The 23792-nt window shown below is 34.9% G+C and overlaps 4 protein-coding genes across 5 annotated transcripts in view; 2 read left to right on the plus strand and 2 right to left on the minus strand.

Moving 5' to 3' along the window:
- The window catches only part of LOC21393760 (beta-glucuronosyltransferase GlcAT14A), a 3960-nt gene extending 2338 nt beyond the window's left edge, over positions 1-1622 (minus strand). The window contains exon 1 of the mRNA XM_010088795.2: positions 1085-1622. Within this exon, the coding sequence (XP_010087097.1) occupies positions 1085-1616 (532 nt within the window). The 5' untranslated portion in view covers positions 1617-1622. The remainder of the gene's footprint in view (positions 1-1084) is intronic.
- Positions 1623-3264: 1642 nt separating this feature from the next.
- Positions 3265-9985, plus strand: LOC21393761. Its single transcript, XM_024162702.1, has 9 exons — positions 3265-3689; positions 5740-5946; positions 6094-6196; positions 6569-6648; positions 6753-6830; positions 7407-7498; positions 8745-8856; positions 9154-9279; positions 9371-9985. The coding sequence occupies exons 1-9, from the start codon at positions 3435-3437 to the stop codon at positions 9485-9487; spliced, it is 1170 nt and encodes a 389-aa protein (XP_024018470.1). The 5' UTR covers positions 3265-3434; the 3' UTR covers positions 9488-9985.
- Positions 9986-12534: 2549 nt separating this feature from the next.
- On the minus strand, positions 12535-16563 carry LOC21393762 (F-box protein At5g07610). Of its 2 annotated transcripts, none has more exons than XM_010088797.2 (2): positions 16507-16563; positions 12535-13994 (listed from the first exon to the last, which is right to left on the minus strand). In XM_010088797.2, the coding sequence occupies exon 2, from the start codon at positions 13978-13980 to the stop codon at positions 12790-12792; it is 1191 nt and encodes a 396-aa protein (XP_010087099.1). In that variant the 5' UTR covers positions 13981-13994; positions 16507-16563; the 3' UTR covers positions 12535-12789. The 2 variants fall into 2 exon arrangements, with proteins under 2 accessions (XP_010087099.1, XP_024018551.1); XM_024162783.1 differs by lacking the exon at positions 16507-16563 and adding an exon at positions 15382-15409.
- Positions 16564-17807: 1244 nt separating this feature from the next.
- LOC21393763 (KH domain-containing protein HEN4) lies at positions 17808-23326 on the plus strand. The gene is made up of 9 exons (XM_010088798.2): positions 17808-17882; positions 18352-18900; positions 20015-20138; positions 20267-20475; positions 21234-21485; positions 21773-22162; positions 22269-22345; positions 22661-22769; positions 23025-23326. The coding sequence occupies exons 1-9, from the start codon at positions 17808-17810 to the stop codon at positions 23166-23168; spliced, it is 1929 nt and encodes a 642-aa protein (XP_010087100.1). The 3' UTR covers positions 23169-23326.
- The last annotated feature ends 466 nt before the right edge of the window (positions 23327-23792 follow it).

Below are 23792 nucleotides of genomic sequence, written 5' to 3' on the forward strand. Positions count from 1 at the left end.
TATATTTAATAATATTATTTATTTAATATATTATTACATGTTTTCAAAAATTAAACCACCAAACGCAGTTTCAGTTTTTTTTAAAACTGAAATCAATCTCTAAATAAAACTACCAAACGCATTTTTAGAAATAATTCAAAAATGAAACTAAAAACGTTTTCATTTTCATTTTCGTACAGAAAATAAAAACGTTTTGGAACCAATTCCAAACGCACCCAATGTTTTCTCTTACTAAAAATTTAAATTTAAAAAGTTCTATTACAATATTTTTTCTCACAAAATTTAAATTTTTTAGAATCCTCAAACCAAACAAGATCCAACTGCAGAATTCACAGTAATAGAGAATATGGGGATCCTAATTAGAATAAAAAATGTGTGGGTTTAATTAAATCAAGCGATTTTCAAATTTGTAATATTGGATAATAAATTTCTCATGGTGGTCTTTACAAAAGTTTAAAGCCTCCAAAACACAGATTTCTGTATTTTTTTTTTCATTAATGGAAATATTACCTTATGCTGATGAAACTAGAAACTCTCACATATACAGAGTTCCACAACATTTTGGAACTCCATGGCATAGTTTATAAGGACTGAATATGGTGTTAATTTAGAATGTGCCAAAGACTCTTAACAAATCCAACTGTAGAAACCCACTAAAGAAGGAATTTGCGATCGATTATAAAACTTTCAGAAAGATAGTAATGCCTTCTCAAAAAAAAAAAAAAAGTTTTTGTAGGCTGTAAATCCAAAGGAGGTGAAATATTTGGTTATTTGAATGAAAATTCCAGAAGAGAAAAATGAAATGCTATAAAACATTTTTCTTCAGTGTTTTTGAATGTATGAAAATGGTTGGATCTGTCCAATATTTGACAAATTAAATAATAGTACGATTGGCAAACTTTACTCAAACATAAGATTCAATTTATGTGCATGTTAGCATTAGTCATCTTTTTGCTTAATACTTATTGACTTGAACAACATTAGTCATGCTAACATTAGTCATCTTTTTGCTTAACATTAGTTATGTTAGTACTTAATACTTATTGACTTGAACAAAAAGTGGATGAAAGAAAGAGAGAATTACCATCCTGAGTCAGGAGTGGATAGTCAGAAGGAGTTAATGTGATGAACCAATCCCAGTCTGCACTAATCTTGAGCAGCAATGCTGCGGCGTGCAGCGTGGCAGCGAGGACCGACGATCCCATCTCGTTAAGCGCGTAACTTTTCCCGACAACATCGACATTCCCGAATGATCGGAACACTCCCTCGGATCGAACAGAAAGCGCTAGCTCCCCTCTTTCATACTCTGAAGAAGCAGCATCAAGCTGCAACAAGTACTGGTTTCTTGGATGATATATTGCCTTCAACAGCCTCAGTATTCTCTGACTCTCTCCATTTGTTCCGTAAATCCAATAAGCAAGAATAGGGGGATAAGCATAACCTTTCTCTTTTGATGGTGCTTTTATTGGAACACGATGAATCTTGTCAACTTTGTCTGAAAATCTGTTGAGGCTTGATCTTGACAATGCTCCAAACAACACTAAACTAAGAGCAAGTAATGCCAGAATCCATAGAAAATAACCTGAGGTCAATGAACAAATGTGAAGTTTTCTCATTGTAAAAAACGCATGTTGAAAACTAGGCAATTAAGTTTGTAGAAATGGAGAAGTTGGAGAACATAATTATGAAAGCGGAGAAAAGGAATGAAAACTAGTTGTCACTAACAGATGCTTCAGTTGGAAATAAAGTAACAGTCCTTTACGTGAGAGTTTTTTACTGTAACAAAAAAATTAAATGTGATTGTTTCTAAAAGCTTTTTATTGTAATAAAACTTAAATTTTAAACTTGAATCAGTGAAATGAACAGGGTCATAATAAATTGGAGGAGTAAAAAGTGTGATGGACGTGGATATGTTTCGATGTTTTAACTATTAAAAGAACTTTTCTTACAAACTTGATCTCGAAGCAAATAAAGACAGGTTGAGATCTGAGAGATATATAGAAAGAAGCCTTTGAGAATAAGCAAGTGACGTATTCATGATTGTGGCCGGGCCTTTCAGAAAACGACACAGTTTTGTATATTTCTGTTTAGGTGACTAATTTATTTGAACAATTCTGGTAGGTATGAAATAAATAAAAAAAAAAGATTTTTAGAAATATAATAATTTAATAAAGATTTAATGGTTTAAAACTGTATCTTATATCAGTAGGACAAAATTTTCAGTTTCATTTCGCTATTAAAGATTGTACTTATTCTTTAATCAATTTTGTTTTGCTTGTAAATGCCATTCATGCATAAAAGATCATATGGGAGACCATATCACACTATATATGTAGCAGAACAAGAATTCAACTTTTTTTTTTTTTATTGCATTACATTACCACTTGTAATAAATAGTAAGAGCTGGCATCACTCGGGTGGATCACTTGCTTGATTACTCGCCTTATCACGTGCCTTAACTTCGAAGTTCAAAACATAATGTATAAGATCTTATTTATTTTACCGATTTGAGTTTTTAATTTTAGGTTTATACAGTTAAAAATTCTTAAAAAATGTTAAATTAACTTTTTTTTTCGAGTTTTCAGTTCTAAAGTTTCTACAGTTAAAAGCTCTCAGAAAATGTCACAACTAACTTTTTCTACTATGGTTAAAAACTCTCAGAAAATGTCACATTTTAGTTCGAATTGAAAACTCGAATTCGCAAAAGGGAATGAGGCATTCTAAAGTTTCTACAGTTAAAAGCTCTCAGAAAATGTCACAACTAACTTTTTCTACTATGGTTAAAAACTCTCAGAAAATATCACATTTTAGTTCGAATTGAAAACTCGAATTCGCAAAAGGGAATGAGGCCTAATTTTATTTACTTTTTAACTTAGAATACTCTCGAAAGAAGACTTGAACGCGTTTATAGTAAGGATTCGTGCCATGATTCGGATCATAATTCGTGACTCGCTACAGTGTTTTCTCTCACAAAAAATACACGTAAACCGAAAATAATTTTAAATTATATTTTTGAACTAATGAACTAAACGTGTAAAGACGTGTGTTTTAAAAATCTTAAACCCCTACAATCAGGATTTTTACTTTATGTTTAGGGCATAATGAAATTTAAGCATTTAATTATAAGTCCAAGACTTTTTAAATTTCTTTTATATTTAATAATAAGTATAATTTTATTTTTTGTGTTTTAAAACACCTCCTCACTGTACTAAAAGAAAATTTTCGATATAACCGAAATGAAAAATTCCTTAAAAAAGAAAAAAAAAAAAAACATGAGAGAGGAAAATGAGGGACTAAATCCTAGAGAATCTCTCAAAACCCCCGCAGTCACGAACCTCAGGTCCTCTGTGTCTACTTTAAAAGTTGTTTTGTTCCCTCTTCTCCTTGTTTAGGTTTCTCCTTCTCCTTCTCCTTCTCTCTGTCTGTCTTTTTCTATGGAATCCCTTGCAAACTCTGTTTTCGTTCCCAACTTCACTGAGCAATACCCAATTCTCAACAACCCAACTTCTTGCTTCAGAACATCAAATAAGCGAATTGGGTCACTCAAAATCGGTGAAAACTCTACTTCTCTTAGACTTCGCGCTCAAGCCGTCTCAAGCGAGCCTTCTGGGTCCGGTGAAACTGAAGATGGGAAGCCTTTGAATAATGGGTTTGGACTAGTTTCCGATGACACCGTCTCTTTGTCTCACGTAAACACTTTTGCCTTAACTCTGCTTAGCCTATTTCTAATGTATGCAGTGATTAGTAGATATGCATTGTGAATTCGGCTTATTTGCTCTTTCCATTTCATTTGTAAATTGTTTGGGAACTGAAAAGAAAATGAATTTCTAGTGTTATTGTTGAAGACATTTTGTACTTTAGAATACTGTTAGGGTCCGTTTGATTCATTCAGTGATTTTGATTCATTGGCAGGAATATTATGAGAGGAGAAATTTTTGAATTTAAATTCTTTGTGAGAATACTGTAGCAGAGTCAGAATTATGAGTTCAAGTATTGGAACCAAATGGGACCTTAGCAATGAGTTTTTATGGTTTTGAAGATACCATAACGTTTGATATTGATCGGTTTCGAAGTGGACTTGATAAAACTGCTAAAATGTGCACTTTAATATTTATTTCACGAGCCTAAGACCTGTTGGTTTAGTGGCATTGGGGGGTTTGGGTGAGGTGTGGTTTAGGTGGGGGCCGCGCTCAATCCCATGTTGTATAAAAAAACAAATATTTAATTTCACGAGGTTGCAATATCCTGTATAAAAACAATTTTCAAGTTTAAAGTGTCATTCAGCGCAAATTTTTCATTCAAGTGAAATGTAGAAACGTCAAATCTCTAAATTTTTAATAAACAGCCCATAGTTTGTCAAGTAACCTGGCTTATTAGAAAAGAAAGTTGTGTAAAACAAGTGTTGGTGTAGCCTTTCTGCGGTTTAGCAAGAGATGTCATTAGAAAACGCTCGAGTCATCTTGTTGTTGTTCTGCACGTCTTTTGGTATGTGCCTAGCTCCACCTAATCCATAGTGTTTTGTCCTGGAAAAACCGCATAAGTTAGAAAATACCTAATTACAATTTACAAGTACACATTGAGAGATGGGGCTATTGCAATATGAGGTCTTGCTGATTCTTCTCTATGACACCGTGGGTTTGAAATTTTGGGAGATGATGCTCGAGTATCCTGAGTCATGGTCTCATGGGAAGTAATCTAGCAGCAGCCTGAAGTAAATGTTTCTGACCGCTATGTCCTTTTGTCTGTTAGCCGCAATATTATGTCGTTATTGTGTCCATGTGATTGCTTTAAGTTCTTTCTCTGATTGCCTTAAGTTCTTTCTCTGCGGCGGTAGAGCGAGATTGGAGTCCAGTTACAGACCTTTTTTATTTGATTAGTTATACATATACCCATGCTCTTGTGTTTCTTTTTGTTGTTGTGTGTTACGAAAGACTGGCGCATATCAATTTCACATATATGTTGCACTAGGTGCAGCTCTCCGTTTTCCGAGTTTTGTGTATTGTGTTAACTGTTACGCTTCTTTTGATTGGGATCAAAACATTAAAATTAATACGTTATATTACCAACAATTGACGAAGTAGAAAATTTAGAGGACGGGAATCCTCAAAACATCGAAGAAAGACAAAACAACAGCCTAAGAACAATAGAGAACCCCAACTAAACAAGCTAAGAAAAAAATTCACAAGTCACTTTAACTGTTTCTTTTTTTTAATTGGACTGTAATAAGAAATATTGTAGATTTGGCATGCAGTGTTAAGGATTGCTTGATGTTGGGCAGATTCATCATTCATTTACATATGCTGCTGCTGCCAAAAGAGTATAATTAGCCGGGTTCTTGGAAAGGAGTACTGGTGTCATCTATGAATTATATTTTCATCATGTTTGGGCATATCATCCTTTTAAATACCCTGTTTGTTTTACTCGTTTGAGTTGAGAACTTGAGTTAAAAAGTAATTCATATGAGAGAAAACATTGTAGCAGAAAAAGTTGAATTTGAACTTGAATTTTTGTGAGAAAAAACATTATAGCAAAAACTTGAGTTATTATTCTAACTAGGGAAACGAAGGGGGCTAAGTAAGTTAAAATGTTAGTAAGGGTGTCTTTATCCGCTATGACCTTATAGCCCTCCTATGTCTCCATTTGATGTAGTAAAATAGTTTCATTTCCATGAAATAGACAATGTCTGGGTGTATCAAATGGCTACTTCAGAGTTTTAATGGCCAATCTTGTCTTCTGAAGGGTGATTTAAGTCAATGTGAAAGTAGTGAGAATCCACTTGATGTGGCACCAAAAATTAACCTCCCTATTACATCCCATTGTGGAAGTGGAGCAAGTGGAACAAGAGCTGGATTGTTTCGAACTCCAATTTCTGGGGGTGTTCAAAGTGCTACTTCAGCTCATGGCTTACCTCATCCAGCCTTAGCCGTTCGTAATCTTATGGAGCAGGTAAAGGCCATCTGTCTTGTGATCTTAATGGGAGGTTTTTTCTTTCTTTCTTCCTAGTCATAGCATTACATGTTAAAGTTAGTGGCTTTGCGCACATATTTTTCTGTGTTTTGCTTCAATCTGAATGTGTCTTCTTTCAAATTTAAGGCCAGATTTGCTCATTTATGCACTGTAATGTCTCGAATGCATCATCGACGTGAAGGCTATCCATTTGGTTCTCTGGTAGATTTTGCACCTGATTCATCGGGGCGTAAGTAGTCGACTTCTCTACTTTAACTGACTGATTTATAGTATTTTGCATTCTAAGGTGCATGAGGAGTTTAATTGTAGGTGTCTACCACATTTCTGATAACGTATATCTTGCATACTTTTCGTCAGCAATGTTGAAAATTTTCATGTAGTTTGTTTAGAGGATTCAATCCATTAATCTTTATTTATTGTTCTTCGTCACGTGGCCGAAGAATTTCCCAAATTGTTCATATCGAATTGAAGTGTTGGACCAAGTTTCTCTTCCCTTAGTTTGTAGCTTGGACCTTGAATGGACCATTTATTAGGAGTTAATAGTTTTTTATATTTTGACTTCGCTGACATATTGTTTTGTTTAATGATATTTTGACCTTAGATCCTATATTTTCATTTTCGCCATTGGCCATCCACACGCGGAATTTGTTAGCCGATCCAAGGTGCACACTAGTCGTGCAGGTTAGTAATTTCTTTTCTTCTTTTTATTTTTCCTTGTCTCTATTAATGGGCTTTAGTTATAAGTGTTATTCCTCAATTATTGGTGACTAAGCTTTAGATAGCAGATTCCTGGATGGAGTGGATTGTCAAATGCAAGGGTCACAATCTTTGGTGATGTCTATCCACTTCCAGAGCACCAACAGGTAACTCCTTACTTATACCCTGATAATGATGTATTGAAATACCTAGAAACACTAGAAAGTTTTTATTTTTACTTCTTTTCCATACTTTCTGTAATAGACAATGCATGACTGTAGGGCTAATTTCGTCTCTATGAAGGACTGAATAACAATGGCGTTTGACTAAGCATATATAGCTAATTTTGTCTCTATGAAGGACTCTGAATAACACTGGCGTTTGACTAAACATTTTACGCATATATTGATCTCTTTGGCAAATGCATATTATTTTTCTCCCTTTCAAATAGCTTCTTGGAATTAGCAGATAGCAATTATAGTAGCGACAAATTTAGAACTTTATTTTCAGGCTTTATTGTTTTCTTGGATAACTTTTTTTTCCCAGTTTAATTCTTCCTTTTATTGATTATGTAATTCTCTCATAACAAGAAATATAGAATAAACAAATTGAGAGAATTAGTTGTTATTTGCAAGAAGAATTTAGTTTAATATACGCTGAAATCTTTATACTTTTCAAATCTTGCTAGAGAGTAGAAACTGTTGTTTGTAGCAGTATACCCATTACATCTGGCTATATTTCAGGAGTGGGCTCATAAGCAATACATTGCAAAGCATCAGCAGGGGCCATCTCAACAGTGGGGGAATTTTTACTACTTTAGGATGCAGAACATAAGGTTTGTTGTTATTTTACATGCCCGACTAACAAGTTCTGTTAATGCTTGATTTGGTGATTCAAAAGCTATTGTTTTTGTTAATCTTTAGGGGACATAATTTCTTGATAACCTTAGAAAAGAACTCATTCTGAATCTGATTTCGGTTAGTTACAAATCATCTCTTACTATGCATTTTTGCGTGCTTTTGATTTGCCCATATGGAAATGGTGATAGGCTTTTATTATCTCCGAAGTTGTACTTTTCTTTGGGCTTATAAGTAAGAAAGATTTAGAAAGGTTTGGTTGGTTTCCTTACTAATGGACCAGAGATAGATAATAAAAATAGTTTTTTAGAACTTCATGTGGGCTCGTCATGAGATTTCATTTTGAGCTCAGTCTACCTCTAGGAAAAATCTACAACTGTATAGGAAACCTGCACCCCAAGAACCATAATGAACTAATGCTCATTAAAATGAAACCATCTTGCTCATTATCATGCTACGCATCATTTAAAATCTTTTCAATAGCCATAAAAGCATCTTCTATAAAAACCTTTATTTTGGGCCTCCTTTTATGCATTAAAAGTCAGTTAGCACTCGACAGGCCATGAGTTTCACGAAACTTGTTCTGCTGTTGTTGTGGCTACCCTTTCTTGAGATCTCACCACCCTTGTTTGGATTTGTCGGTATCACCCACATCCCTTTCCTTTTTTTTTTTTTTTTAAATCCCGCAAACCCCCACCCAAACCCCCCAGTGCCACTAGACCAAGAGGTCTTAGGCCACCCACATCCCTTGCCTACCCAAGCATACCAAGTATCATTTTAAACCTTGCATGAATTGCCAGTTATGTGTGTAAAACATGATATGCTATGTAACAATTCTAAAACTGTACACCTCCCTCATTCACCTTGATAAATAATGCCATGAAAGTTGGTCAATACATCATTTAACATAAAATTGTACACCTCATTCACCTTGACAAATAATCACATAAGATTTGATTCCTGTGTTGCAATAAAACATCAATATTTTTAACTTACCTCGGGTCCAAATGAGAAAAGATAGTGAATTGAGGTTGTCTTCTCTGTGGCGGGTTGTGTTAAATGCCTGACTCGTGCCCTAACTTTATTTATTTTCTTGTTGTTTTTACCATAATTTGAACCATGTTGATTTGCAGATTTTCATTTTTCTTATTGTACTAAAATAAGTATAGGCAGTAAATGCATCTCTGTCACTCAAAGCTTATTTTGCTTACTCCTTGCTGCCAGTGACATATATTTCATTGGTGGATTTGGCACTGTCGCCTGGGTCGATGTTAAGGAATACGAGGCCATTCAGCCTGATAAGATTGCCGTTGATGGAGGAGAGCAGAACCTAAAGGTGACTTAGATTCTTTCCATCTCAGAACAGGAACTAGGAAGTAAAGGAAAAACAATAATTTAATTTGTTATTGCTTCTGGTTGAATCTATATCATATGTTTATACCATATATTTATACTTACTTTGCAAGGCTTGTTGTTTCCTTTCATTAATTTCTTTTTATCTTCTGTCTGACATGAAACAAACAAGCGAGTTGTGGTTTGTAGAGACAATTTTGCCTTGCACTTACTGATTTTGCATGTAAACTAATCAAGCAATGCATGGGGATTAATCATATTTGGTACCATATCCTTTTAGGAACTCAATGCAATCTTTTCAAAGCCTTTAAAGGAGTTGTTGTCCACTGAAACCGAGGTGGATGATGCAGCACTCATATCTATCGACAGCAAGGGAGTCGATATTCGGGTCCGTCAAGGTGCACAGGTATCTCTTTTCCGTTAAATTAGCAACTCTTTTACATCTCCTCCCCCTATACCTGCATTCTGATTTTTTTTTCCCTTCTATTTATTTGCAGTTCAACATACAGAGGATTTCATTTGATGATGGACATGCTGTTGAAACATTAGAAGAAGCCAAGGATGCCCTTTGGATGCTAATAAACAAGGGTCGAGTTTATAATTTGCAGAAATAAAGGCTAGAGTGGTAATAATGCAACCCTTTTCTTCTAGAATCAAGAAACTATGGAAGACCCTTGAGTTGTAAAAAGTTCCCATCTTTTCAAATTTGAGAACTCAAACGACGGCAATGTAACTCGTTCAGCCCATAAAAATTCCGGTAGGAGTAATGTGCACCACTGTGGTCCCGGATGCAAAGAAAGTTGGCTTGGAGTTTCTAAGTTTGAAATTTTCCATTAGGTCAAAGCTTTGTTTTGCTTGTAGCAAATTTTGTGGGAAAATAAAGACTCAATGTGGAAGGTTTTCCAGATTTTTTTAGTTTCTTTATTGAAATGCCTAGTTTATTTGTCCAACAAAGATGTCAATGTTTCACAATGTAGCTTTGCAGAACTACCTTGTTCTGCTGTTGTTGTGGCTACCCTTTCTTGAGATCTCACCACCCTTGTTTGGATCGCTCCCCTCCCATTATGTATGACTTCTCAAGTAGCAGAAAGAGAGAACCTTGGTCTTCTGTATTTTGTTCCCTTGAGAACATTCGAGTCGCGATTTGCATTATCATAATTTATGGATTGTGTTTGTGGACCACCCCCTTAGGGACTACGTTAATATACTAGTATGTTAGATATTTTGTTCGTTAAATCTGTATAAAATTATATAAAAGTTAAAAAGTACGCAGATTTAACGGTTAAAAAAATATGACCTATCGGTATGTCAAGCGTACTAGAAAATCTCCCATAAATATAATATTATTGTTATATTAATATTTTCTTGGCTTGCTGAGCTAGTCAATAAATGTTGCCATGAGAAATGTAAGCATCATTCTTTTTGTCACTCTCGTTGTCATTTTTTTGCATTCACTATTTAACACGTAGATTTTATTGTCTCATTTTCAATTAATATAATAATATGTTATGTTAGTGTGGTCTACGTGTCAAATAATAAATGCAGAAAGTGAAAAAAGAGTGATACGAGTATTTTTCATGTTGTCATTAGTAGAGAAAATTAAGTTTGTGGATTTTTTACCCTCTATTTCTTTTTCTTATTTATAAATAAATTCAATATTATTGTTATATTAATATTGTTTTGGCTTTATTACCCTCAAGGGTTTGGAATGTCCAGATGCTTAATGAGTACTTTTACAAAGAAGATGTTGAATGTATCCTTTCCATTCCACTTAGTCATTTTGCTCATGAGGACAAATTAATTTGGCATTGTCATCAAAAAGGTACTTTTACAGTCAAATAAGCTTATTGGCTTGCTACTTCTTTGGACGACCAGCCTTCGTCTTCTTCAACGTTTTCATTAAACATTTAGTGGAAGAAACTTTGGCATTTGAATGTACCTCCAAAAATCAAGACATTTTTATGGAAGGCTTATCATGACGCCTTACCGATAACTACAAATCTATTTAGAATGAAAGTTCTTCATATATTATTGTCCTTGTTGTAACTCATCTCTTGAAACAATCCAGCACATCCTCATCTGGTGCAAATTTTTTTGCACCAATTTTGGATATTGCTGGTTTTCAGCTCAGCATTGGAAAGACTAAAAAATGTCATGTATTGATTTTGTCTACCATGCTGAAGATACATACAACAAAGAGAGTTTTGAATTCTTTCTATGTCTACTTTGGTCCATCTAGAATGAAAGAAACAATTTTGTTCATATTCCTTCATGGTCGTCTCGGTTCTTGAAAGACTACCAAAAAAACTAATCTCGTTATTAGCAAAAGGAGCACTGATCCATTTTTAGTCACAGTGAAGACTTAGGTTCCTCTTCCTGCTAGACAATACAAAATGAATGTCGATGCATGTATCTCTTCAAAAGAAAATTTTGTTGAAATTGGTGCTTTAATCTGAGATAGTGAAGGCTTTGTTATGGCTGCCCTATCTTCTAGATGATTTGGAAAGTTCTCTTCTAAGGAAGCTAAAGCAACTGCTTTAAATCACAGTCTCATTTGGGCTATAAATAGTCTTGCCACTTAATTTTATAGAGAGTGATGCCTTAGATATTATTAATGCTATTGATTCCAACTCTCCTAATTTTTCTGAGTTTGGGAACCTTGTGTCTCACATTAAATGCCTTCTTGCTATTTTCCCTAACTGTTTAGTTAACCATGTTCCTAGGTCTGCTAATTTTGCAGCACATGGTTTAGCTTAGCATGGTCTTAAGGCTAGAAGAAGACATGGTGTGGTTGGAAGATGTTCCACCACCTATTGTATCTGATGTATAAAAATATATTTTTCATTGAATTACAGATACAATATTCTCTTTAAAAAAAAAAAAAAATTTGTTTTGGCATGGTGAGCTATAAATGTTGTCATTAGTCGAGAAGTTAAAAAAAACAACAATCAAACAGTTCAAACAGGCAACAACAGACTTACAAGAAGGAAAAAAGAATGAAAAAAAAAAAGGCAATTTTCTCAAAGCAATTAAGGTGTCAATTAACAAACAAGAAACAAAAACCGAACAATGGAACAATTTATGAATAAACAATTAAGGTCTAAATTCCAATACAAATAAATATCAAAACAAAGTATAAAAGTATCAAAATATACAAGTAATATGCGATTAAAGGAAAAATTATAAAACGGGGCGGGATTGGGTAGGCCAACAGAAGGTGATCCGAAACCCATAAAAAAGGAGCGGGTTTGTCTTGCTCGATTAGGGCAAAGGCTGCTATGAGTCAATCCATACTGCCATAGCAAAATGGACATTCCCTAACTTGGAATCAGAATTAGTCAAATACTAGTAGGATTATAATTTTAGAGCATTACAAGTTATGTTGATCTCGCAGTCACAGTAGAACGCAGTTTGGGTCCGCAAGATAGGTACGTCAAATACTTAATAGCTTTTTTTTTAAGCTGCCTTAATCTTTTGGTCACTTTTTATTTACTTAATTTGTACTCCCTGTGAGGCACCGAGTGAAGGGTACTTTGTGAGATTATTATAGCAGGACATATACATAACACATACATGGGTCTGAATAATAGTTATACACATATGCATACATACAAACACACAAAACACGTGTATATATATCCTTTTGTTTCCTTCCTGATATCTTCAACTGGAGCGGATTGCTGTCTAATTTATCCACTAGAGTTCCTAAAAAAGTATTAGCAGCACCCAAACAAGTAGAATGTAAATAATAATTCCTTTGCTTAGCATGCTAAATTTCATATCAGTTTTTACATCACCAAAAACATCTCAGGAGCAAACATTCAAAGAAGTTTCTAGAAAGATGACTAATACTAAAGCACTCTAAATTCCCAAAAGTCCTCAAACTTAGCCAAATTGTTGTGTTTCTGTTAGTTAGTTAGTTAGTTAGTTTATTGCCAGCTACACTATCATCAACGGTTGAGAGGAGAGGAACCAAACTCATGGAGTAAGGAAGTACCGTTGGAAAAAAGATGGAGCTCGAACCCAACTTGAAAGCCTCGCAAACCACCTGCATCTTACTTGTCTCAAAGTGATATAAGTAGATCTTTGCAGAAACTATCATTAACAACAGCCCATCCTTAAAAGCCAAGGGATTCACCCATGGCGTTTCGGTGTCGTAAACGCTCATCACTCTCTCATGTAAGTTGCATAGCAACCGCGGATGCTCTTTCTCCATCGTCCTCAGCGGTTTCGAGTACTTGAGTGCCCATTTGCTTTCGAAGTAATCCTCAAGACACCACAAATGGAGCCCTTCTTCAGAGATCATGACATAATGAAGTCGACCGTCGGATTCTCCGATGCACGCCTGAGGAATGCTCTTGAACTCCGAAGCTGGAACCGGTACGGAGATCAACCAAGATAGCTCCTTTTCTGAATCAAATGTGAGGATGTTATCGCCGTCTGTTAGCCAGTGCAATATCCCTCCAATGTAAATGCCCTTGTTTTTTGACAAACTCGTATTGCATTTGCAAATCTCATTTGATTTCCTCCATTCCCCTGCTTTTGAAGAGTATATTTCGAATGTGAAGTACAAGTCCTCCTCTCCTTCTTCAATCTCAAATTGCTGAGCCCTCACCACTTTGAAATTTGTACTAGTGTCCACGAGCTCTTGAGATGGATCAAATGCCAAGGCTACACTGCTATCTCTGTCGAGTCCCGCGCATCTCAACGTAACGAATTCCTTGTTCACGGGATTGCAAATGTAGATGGCTGGATCTTCAGTAGGGAAGCAACTCCTGCAACAAACGAGACCGTCGCACGACGCCAACACAACGATATCCTCGGGAAGGAAATCAAAGACACTCTGCTTCACTTCGAAACTTTCCTTTCCGACCGGAATGTAACTGACAGTCTTGATGTCCTCCTCATACCACTGGAACTTCTCTTGGAAGATGAATCCAGACACAGTGAGTTCTGTCTTTCTTAACTGAGCCTGGATGAAACGACGATCGGAAATTAGGCTCTTCCATCCTTTAGAGACACATTTCAATCCAACCAAAATCTTTGTAGGCAACTGAGATAGCACATTGAAGAATATGTCATCGTTCAAGTACCGAGCTTTTCCCATTTCATTTAATTCGCCTGTGAAAACATAATGTGAAGATGAGGGAAAAATGCATATCAAAATTCAGTTACAAAAATTTTATTGATACGCAAAGGACAATATCCCAAAATAATATATCTATCACCCGCTAATCAAATCACTTTTTTCTTCTTCATGCATAAAATATTGCTTAGAAATCATATTGTAATTCTGCAAAAATGGCAAGCTAGCATGTATCAATGAATGTCATTAAGCTAATTAAGTGAAAGGGTCATAAGAATCTCGACGTTGAAAATTATAATCATTCAGATCCCAAATAAGTGTTGTGACTATTTACATGCTCAGATCCTAAATAAGTGTTATAACTGTATATATGCTTCAGCTTCCATAGAAAAACCTGTCATAATAACAAAACTTGTTAAATGTTCATGTCACCCTCAAAGATAATAATCTCATTAAGACCACAAAAATAAACCTAAGAACTACCACAAAAATAAAATGAGGAGAGAGGCAAAAAAAAAAAAAAAAATGAAAAAATTATGGGTGTTTTGGAATTGATTTTTGCTTATTTTTTAAAATGTTTTTGCATGTTTTTTGAGGCACGAAATGAAAATGGTCTGCAAATCGTATTTGTTTAGTAAATGTTTTGAAAACAAAAACAAAAAACAATGAGAATAGTTTTTGTAAAGGAATTAAAAAATGATTAAAAGTTATTTTTCTTTTCTGTTTTTATTTTTTAGTACAATGTTATAATATATTAATTAATAATTATAACCAAACATGATTTTACTTTTTTATTATACTCAAAACAATTTCTTAAAAAACTAACCAAACGTAATTTCAAAATCGGTCCTAAAATAATTTTTAAAATAATCTCATTTTTACTTTTGTATTAAAAATAAAATTATTTTGAAAACGTTGCGAAACGGCCAATTTGAATTTGAATACTTTAACTTTACTCTTGCAGCTCCAAATAGAAAATTAAGACCATGCAAGCAGCTTGTTCTTCATTCCTTCCTTCCCTTAAGAATCGGTCCTAAAATAATTTTCAAAATAATCTCATTTTTACTTTTGTATTAAAAATAAAATTATTTTAAAAACGTTGCGAAACGGCCAATTTGAATTTGAATACTTTAACTTTACTCTTGCAGCTACAAATATAAAATTAAGACCATGCAAGCAGCTTGTTCTTCATTCCTTCCTTCCCTTAAACAGACGTACAAAAACTAAAACATCCTAAACACACACCAACACTAGCACACATCGACCGTTCAGAAGAAAAATGTTAATTAGAAAACATACTTCTAAGCTTTATTTTATTTTATGTTATTTTATTTTGCTTCAAGTGTGATCCCAAAAGAATATTAACTACATGATGAACAACTATAAGAACGAAATTGACCTAAAAAGATTTTCATAACTAACATTTGATTGAAATCAAAGCCTTAAAAGAACTCCAACTCTTGCTCCAATGCTTTCCCCGGCACAGCACAAAATATGTTTCTGTAAAAACTTGCCATTTCTAATTAATTCGGGAAAACACAAAACAAATCAACGAATAATAGCCAAAGCCTGAGAAGAGAGAATCAATATCCCATTAAGCTTTCTAACGTCAAAAGCTACTAAAAAGTACAAACAATAAAGTGAAAAACCCATTTGCAAACCCAGAGAAAACTTAAAGAAGAAGAAACACCAACAAAAAGAAAAAAGTATATTTTGCATTAACTCACTTCCTTCATAATTTTTTTTTTCTCCGTTTAAACTTAAAGGAGAAGAAACACCAACAAACAAAGAACATATTTTGCCTAAATTCTCTCTTTTTTTTTTGTAGAGAAAAGAAAGCGCATTTAATGAGCAAAATAGTTTTTTTTTTTGCCTTTTAGTAAAAGGGAAAACCCATTTGCAACCCAAGAAAGAAAATTTACTCACTAAAATTATACTCAAGAAAGAAAAGTTAAAGATGTAAAAAAAATCCAACAAAACAAATATACTTTTCTCTCAACTCTTTTTTTTTTTTTTGAGAAATATAATATTCTCATAGAACATATTTTATACCCAGACAAAGTGAAAAACCCATTTGCAAACAGAGAAAACTTGAAGAAGAAGAAACACCAACAAAAAGAAATAATAATATATTTTGTCTCAACCCATTTCCCTCACAAAACTTCAGAAGAGAAGTTACAACCCAGAGAACTTTAGAGAGAAGAAACACCAACAAACATAGAACATAATCACATATTTAAGCAGCATTTAATGAGCAAAAACACTTTTTTTTTTGGGTGAAAATGGCAAACTCATTTGCAACTCGAGAAAGAAACTTTGAAGATGAAAAACATAAACCAAACAACAAAAAAACGTATTTTTCTCTCAACTCCTCTTTTTTTTTTTAAGAAGTATATTTGCTCAAAGCTTCTCGCTGGATTAAAATTATGTGATTAAAATTATTTTTAATTTATATATATTTTTTTAAAAAAAAATACTATAATAAATTATAAACATGATTTAAATACTCATTTTTCAGGTTATTTTCACGAGCTTCTAGGTGCTTACCAAAAGTAATAAAATGGCCGATTCTTCTCTCTCCTCAGAACAATGGGTAGCTTAGCTAGCTGAGAGCAGAAAAATATATGTAATGTGTGTGTGTCTATATATATATATATATAATTGATAATGTCAAGTGAGAGACGTTTCATGTTCACGTCTTTCATATCAATTACCTTAGCATTAGTACCACAAAGGACCTTTCCTTGTCATTATCAATTACCGGGGCCTTTTTTTAATTTTACTTTTGCTTTTACAATTGCCGTGGCCTCATTACTACAAACGGAACCTTGAGAGACACATTGCACATTGTAAGAGGGGCGTGGGTGCGTGGCATGCAATCAGTGCACCGATTCTTTGTGAAATGCAAGTCTTGTTGGTTTTGTCAATTCAAATTGAAAAGTCATTTTTATACGAGAAAAAATAATATAACATAAAAAATTAAATTTAAATTTTTATAAAAAAAATATTATAATAAAAATTTAATTTGTGATTTGAATCGGTAAAATAAATTAGGCCGCAATTTGTAATGTTGTTAAATGAAACAGTCTTGGACTAATTATGGTTTGATAACCAATAATATTATAAACCGATCAGTAAAAAAAGTAGTAAACAGTTTTTCAATAGATTGTTGAATTCTAGGGCCTCCTAATTCTGAATAGTGGCAGAGCCACTTTAGGCTGAGTGGGTGCGGCCCTTTTAATAGTACTCCAATTAATTTTGTTTATATATTTTTTTTCTTTTATATTGTTGTCTTGAAGACATTTCAATTATATCTCAAAATTTATTTTTGAGTATCTCATATTTTAAACTTAAATTGCCAAATAAATCAATAATCAATGACACTATAATATAAGTTCACGATTTGAAAATGTAGACTTCGATACTAGAAAAAAAAATGTAGAACTTTAAAAGTGAATTAAACCTCATTAAAAGATTTGTTTATTTAGATTAAAAAAATAACAAACTAGTGAAATAAAATAATAATTTTATTATTATTTTAGTTTAAAATTTTAATTTTACTCCCACCTCTATTGAAAGAAGTTCTTAGCTCCGCCAATATGTTATGATTATGAAAAGGAAACTCTGATGCGTATAAAGTATTGTTATGTGGAGATAACGGGATTATATTTAAATTGTGAATTTCAAGGTGGAGCAGCTAGCAAAAGATTCGTCAGATGAGTCACTCGTTTCATGAGTTGTATTTGATTCGTTCTGACTGAGTGTTATTAGAATTGAGAGGCTGCTGACTCAATGAGTAGTTGCTCTATGTCGGAGAGACTCGTTTTAGGGTCCATGACCCGCGAGCCATGAGCGACTCAAAACTCGTTTCAGAGGCTAATTTCGTGATTGACCTATACTGGTTAAAGCGTGTGTTGACACATGTATAACGAGAGATTATGCACGAAATCTGACCTCAATAAATATTAATCAATTTAGAAACTAATCATCAGTGGTAGCGATATAGTTGCGAAGGACGGCCTATTACGACTCTGTGACCTAACACTTAAGAATTGAATTTTATTTTCTACAATAAAATACAAAATTATGCATCTTTTTTACTTTAAGAATTCGTTTAATTCGATAATTTAAATCGAGATATAATTTTATGAGAATTTTTTATTATAATAAAATTTAAATTTTAAATTTAAATTGATGAAATAAATTAGTGCTAAATATGATTTTGACTGCAGATGACTCTGACCTCAACACCAAGACCAACACCAACAGTCTCTCTCTCCTCTTTTTTTTTTTCAGTTTGTTTACAGTAAATTACAAAAATGACCTGGGGCATGAGGATAAACAATAAAAAGCACTAACACAGACTTTCACATAGAAACCGCACACACCTAGCAATCGAATGGAGGGCTCCTTCAGAACCCCGCCGCCGGAGACGCTTGCCCGGCGTCCAAGCCCGGCGCGCTCATTGGCAAGGGCGGCTCCGTCGTCCGCCACATTCGCGAGCTCACCGGCGCCAGGGTCCGCATCGACGACTCCTTCCCCTCCTCCGACGAGCGCATCATCATCATCAGCGCCGACTCCACCCCTCCCCGGCCCAAACACGCCGTCTCCGATGAGCACCACCACCACCACCAACACCAGCGGAGCAACAGCTCCAGCCCTAGCGTCGGCTCCGACGGGGGCGAGGCCTCGCCGGCTCAGCAGGCGCTGGTCAAAGTCTTCGAGAAGATGATGACGTTGGAAAACGAGGATAAGGAGATGACTGAAAACGACGCCGTCGTGGCGTGCCGGTTGTTGGCGGCGACTTGTCAGGTCGGGTGCGTGCTCGGGAGAGGAGGCAAGATTGTGGAGAAGATCAGGCAGGAGAGTGGGGCCCAGGTTAGGGTTTTATCCAGGGATCAGGTTCCTCCCTGCGCCTCTCCCGGCGACGAGTTGATTCAGGTAGTTGTTCTTCCCTCAGTTTTACTTGGAAGATTGATTTTCATTGTTATTGTATTCTTAGCTTAATCTGATAATTTTGGGGATTTCAGTGATGGAATTTGGTGCAATAGTTTGAAACAAAGAATTTATGCCGACTCTGAAATCATTGCTATTGTTTCCCGTTGCCAATTCACTTCAGAAGATTGCTTTGACTATTAGTACACTTTAAAACATGTCATTTTCAATATGGGGTTTTATTGGTGAAATTTTTAATTTATGTATAGGTGCTACTTATTTGTGAGATTTGAGATTAGCCATGATTATGTGATCATTAGTTATTAGTTCAAAACAATTAATATGGTATCTGTATGCGGAAATCGGTATCATTGGTATTGTTGTTTTTATGGGAAACAAAAATTCTATTTGAAGTAGAGACTGAAAAGAAAAGAAGGTGCACTGTTCTTTTCAAATGCACGATCGTTCTAAACGTGATTTCCTAAACCTCCTTGTTCTTTAAATCACCACGTCTTTTTCCTGGACATTATGCGGATACGAATACTTAAATCAGTGTTAATTTCCTCTCAACTTAATATATGAGCGTCATTGCTTCTTGGAATGTTAAAGAATATAGAGATGAAAAAGATTATTGACCTTGTGTATTTATATATTTCTTTGATGGAAAAAAAAAATGTGGTTGACGCTTTGCTCTTATTAGAGCTTGCTTAATGGAATGTCTTTACTGGCATTGCATAAGCTCTTGTTTTGATTCTAATGAACTCCTTATCTAATATGTCGGATTCGGAACTTCTTTTCTTATATTTTAGTGGATGCATTTGAGGGCTTCTAGTTAAATGTGGGACATTGCAAAAAATTCTTGTGTTAAGGTTTGGGAAATTAAAATAAAAAATGAAAGGCTTGATATATATATATATATATATGTATACGTATATGTCTATGTATATTTAAATCCATTTGAAAGGCTTAAAAAAACATTAAAAAAAAAAACCAAAACAAAGAACTTTTAGGCTCATACACGTGTGGCATATGACTTGACTTGTTTTAGAATTTTTCTACTTTGTTGTTTTTTGTTTCTTTTCTTTACAGGTAGTTTTAAAGCTATTTTTTGTATACGCAGATAACAGGAAATATTGTAGCTGTAAAGAAAGCACTTCTATCTGTTTCAGGTTGTCTTCAGGATAAGCCTAGGTTGGATGCAGCTAACTCGGGTTCTGGAAAATTTTCAGGGAGACTGCTTCATGGTACTCGTACACCTGCAACAGTTTAGGGCTCTTTTTTCTTTTCTTTTTTTTTTTCCCCCCGCAAACTGACTTTTGCATCTGGCTTTTATGATGTGTATTTTTATTCAAGAAGTTGTTTTATGTTACAGGGCCTGAAAATATGGGGACTGGTCATAGAATGTTTATAGAAGAGGAGGTGGTTTTTAAGTTGTTATGCCAAGTTGAAAAGGTTGGTAGTTTGATAGGGAAAGGTGGCTCTGTAATACGACATTTGCAAAATGAAACTGGTGCATTTATCAAGATAGTTGACGCTCCTCCGGATTCAGATGAGCGGGTGGTTTTGATATCTGCACGAGAGGTATTATGAGGTTAATTTTCTTTGAGTTTCTGTCTTGTTATTTTCTTTTCTGAAACAAGATGCGATATGTTTTGGCTTGACACTGCAAGAACCTGTGGAAAAAAAAAAAAAGAAAAAAAAAAGATCTGAAAACAAAGTTGTATTTATAATGCGGCATGTATGCTCTGCATGAGCATAATCCCTTATCTAGCATGGTATCTTGGATTAATAAGTAAGCCAGAAGGTGTTTGTTGATCTCCAAGACATGTTCCTTGGGGTTTGCATAACCTTTTACCGAAATACTTTTTGGGATAATTTTATTAAATTGGTCGGATTTTCTTGGTACCACAAAAATCTTACCAGGTCCATTTCGTGTTTCTTCACTATTCATTAGTTTAAAGTTATCCATAGGTGGTCTTAACTCTTAAGGACATAAGACATATTTGCCTTTGTTACTATTTGGTGGCTTGTGGATCATGTGCAGAGGATGAGGAATTGAGATCCAATATTCAATTTTGGTTCTTCCAAGATCTCCCGTGTAGAAAGCTCATACAGTGAGTAACTATTGACTCGATGAATAGTTATCCTGGAATACTGAGCATCGACTTTGTTTTTGTTAAGTTGAACAGGAGAAACATGTTATACCATGCCTGAACACTATGCCATTATAACTGTGATTGTAAATTAACGCATTAATGATCTAGACGTTCTTCTCTGATAAGTGATTATTATAGCAATCACCACTTATGTTCTATGGTGGTATTTTCTCTTGGTTGCAGAATTCAGAGCAGAAACATTCCCCTGCACAGGAAGCTGTTATCCGTGTGCATTCACGAACGGCAGAAATTGGTTTTGAACCTGGTGCTGCGGTAGTTGCTAGGCTTCTTGTGCATTCGCAGCAGATAGGTTGTTTATTGGGCAAAGGTGGTTTCATAATTTCTGAAATGAGAAGGGCTACTGGTGCTAGCATACGCATATTCACGAAGGAACAAGTCCCAAAATGTGGCACACAAAATGACGAAGTTGTACAGGTAATTACGTTGTGGATTTTTTGTGATAGTGCTCATTCCACCTTGTACTTTGGTTACTTTAATTTTCTATCTCCAACGTATTTGTCTACTTGATATATACATTTTGCTGCTAAAATATTGGATTATCAATACTGATATGTATCATTTGTTTGACATGTACTATTTCCACTTTACAGACATTAATATGAGCTGATGTACTTCTCCAACTTTTATAAACTAAATAAGTAGAAGGATAACTGTTTATATTTCATGATTCCTCTATTTTTTTAATGAAATTTCTTTCGCAGGTTATTGGAAGCTTGCAGTGTGTACAGGATGCCTTATTTCACATAACAAGTAGACTCCGCGAAACAATTATTCCTACGAAGCCACACCATCCAAATTTTGATGGCCCACCGTATGCTTCCGCGTACCCTGACATGCCTCCTCCCATGTTTAGACCTAGGCATAACCCTGCTTCCCCCGGTCCATGTCCTTCTCCTGTTGGGCTCCCTCATGGAATTGACCATTCGGCTGTTCCATCCCAACTGCTTGACCACCTGCATCCATTTTCACATGGCATGGATCACAACACTCCCTCTCAAATTGACCGAGCTCCCTATCCTTATGGAAGTGAGCGATCAGGTCATGGTCGAACGTATGATAGACCATCTTCTCCAAGAATGTGGAATCCTCAGGTTGGCGTGTTGTGCTTTTTCAAGAAATGTGTTATATATGGGAGGAATTTGTCCTACTACAAAATTTTGATTTTTCATGTTTGTTTCTTCGGTGGTATTTTTACAGGGGATTAGCAGTGGAACTCCCAGGGGAATTGGAGATAATGGTCCAGGCTTTGCTTCAAGAAAGGGACCTCAGGGAAGGTGACTTTTTTTTCATTTATTAATTGTTGTCTATGCTCATTTTCCACTTTGGTGACTATTAAGATTGGGAGATTTAGGGTAATTGAGCTGTCATGGTATCAATATACAGTGATATCATTTAGTCAATGTCTCAATATTGGCCATAAAATATATCTCATAAGTCCTGATGATTTTGGCACTACTACATTTATGAGACATCTAGATTTCTAGGAGAGGAGTTGGGAAAAAGAAATCATCAAAAAGCTCTGCTTTTTATAGCTTAATGATTATGTGTGCGCATTCATATATCATTTTTTTATTTTTTTATTTGAGCAGTGAGAGTCAAGCCCCACATTCAAGTGCAATTGTTGAGATCACGATTCCTCAAAAGTTGTTAACCCATGTTTATGGAGAAAATAACAGTAATTTAAGTCAGATCCAGCAGGTGAATTTTTTTATTTGAGCAGTGAGAGTCAAGCCCCACATTCAAGTGCAATTGTTGAGATCATGATTCCTCAAAAGTTGTTAAGCCATGTTTATGGAGAAAATAACAGTAATTTAAGTCAGATCCAGCAGGTGAGTTTATGTATAGTGCCCTGAGTTTTGATATATATTGATAAGAGCCCTTAGCATCATTGTGGCTTTGATTTTCACTTTGTTGTATGTCTAATTGGACTAACTGCGGATATCGTCATCTCAGATCTCGGGGGCGCAGGTGGTGGTAAACGATGTACAACCCGGAGCCTTAGAAGGGCTTGTTACAGTATCTGGAAATCCCAATCAAATGTCTGTTGCTCAATGCCTTATTCATGCCTTCATCCTTTGTGGGCAGACAGCAGGTTAAATCTCTTCTTTGTAGGGGCATTCTTTGTGAAAAGTGAAACTTCCAAGTGTATATATAAGTTGTGTTCCCCTTTTGAAAAATAAAGAATGGCAGTTATAGCCAAGTGTATATTGAGTTTTATTATATTATTTATTGTGTCATCAATCTTTACAAAGCTATTCCTGATGTTTCTTTGGTTGAGAAGAGTTGGAAATCCTAGTTAGTGTGTTTAATAGGGGCAGTTCGCTGAAGACGCTATTAAATGGTTTCGGAGGATCTCTAAATGCAATACCAAATTTTTGTGTGAATGCTAAAAATATTCAACGTTTTTACTTTTATAACGCAAATGTCTAAAGTATCCCTTATATTTTAAAACTTAAATGTCTAAAAAAAAAAAAAAAAAAAAAAAACTCAATTTCAAAGAGCATGCTAATGGCGGTGGGTTGTCGGAGCATTCATATCAGAAATCGGTCGCCATGGATCTACTGGATCATATTACGGTTGAACTTCCGGCGAACCTCTGGTCTTATAGAGGTTTCAATTATATTGGAATAGGTGGTGATATCTCTGAGCATCGGCATCAGAAATTGTTTGCCTTTGCCACTGCCATGAATCTCTGTTCTGATAATAGTTTCCAAAAAATCA

The sequence above is a fragment of the Morus notabilis genome, unplaced genomic scaffold (assembly GCF_000414095.1).
Source record: "Morus notabilis unplaced genomic scaffold, ASM41409v2 Scaffold1289, whole genome shotgun sequence".
Taxonomy (NCBI): Eukaryota; Viridiplantae; Streptophyta; class Magnoliopsida; order Rosales; family Moraceae; genus Morus; species Morus notabilis.

Bases quoted from the DNA above. Each gene is read 5' to 3' on its own strand.
- LOC21393761 (XM_024162702.1), top strand. From the start codon at position 3,435: ATGGAATCCCTTGCAAACTCTGTTTTCGTTCCCAACTTCACTGAGCAA. The intron at 3,690-5,739 runs GTAAACACTTTT...TGTCTTCTGAAG, and splicing joins ACACCGTCTCTTTGTCTCAC to GGTGATTTAAGTCAATGTGA. The intron at 5,947-6,093 runs GTAAAGGCCATC...TTCAAATTTAAG, and splicing joins TTCGTAATCTTATGGAGCAG to GCCAGATTTGCTCATTTATG.
- LOC21393763 (XM_010088798.2), top strand. From the start codon at position 17,808: ATGAGCGACTCAAAACTCGTTTCAGAGGCTAATTTCGTGATTGACCTA. The intron at 20,139-20,266 runs GTACTCGTACAC...TTTATGTTACAG, and splicing joins TTCAGGGAGACTGCTTCATG to GGCCTGAAAATATGGGGACT. The intron at 22,346-22,660 runs GTGACTTTTTTT...TTATTTGAGCAG, and splicing joins AGAAAGGGACCTCAGGGAAG to TGAGAGTCAAGCCCCACATT.
- LOC21393762 (XM_010088797.2), bottom strand. From the start codon at position 13,980: ATGGGAAAAGCTCGGTACTTGAACGATGACATATTCTTCAATGTGCTA.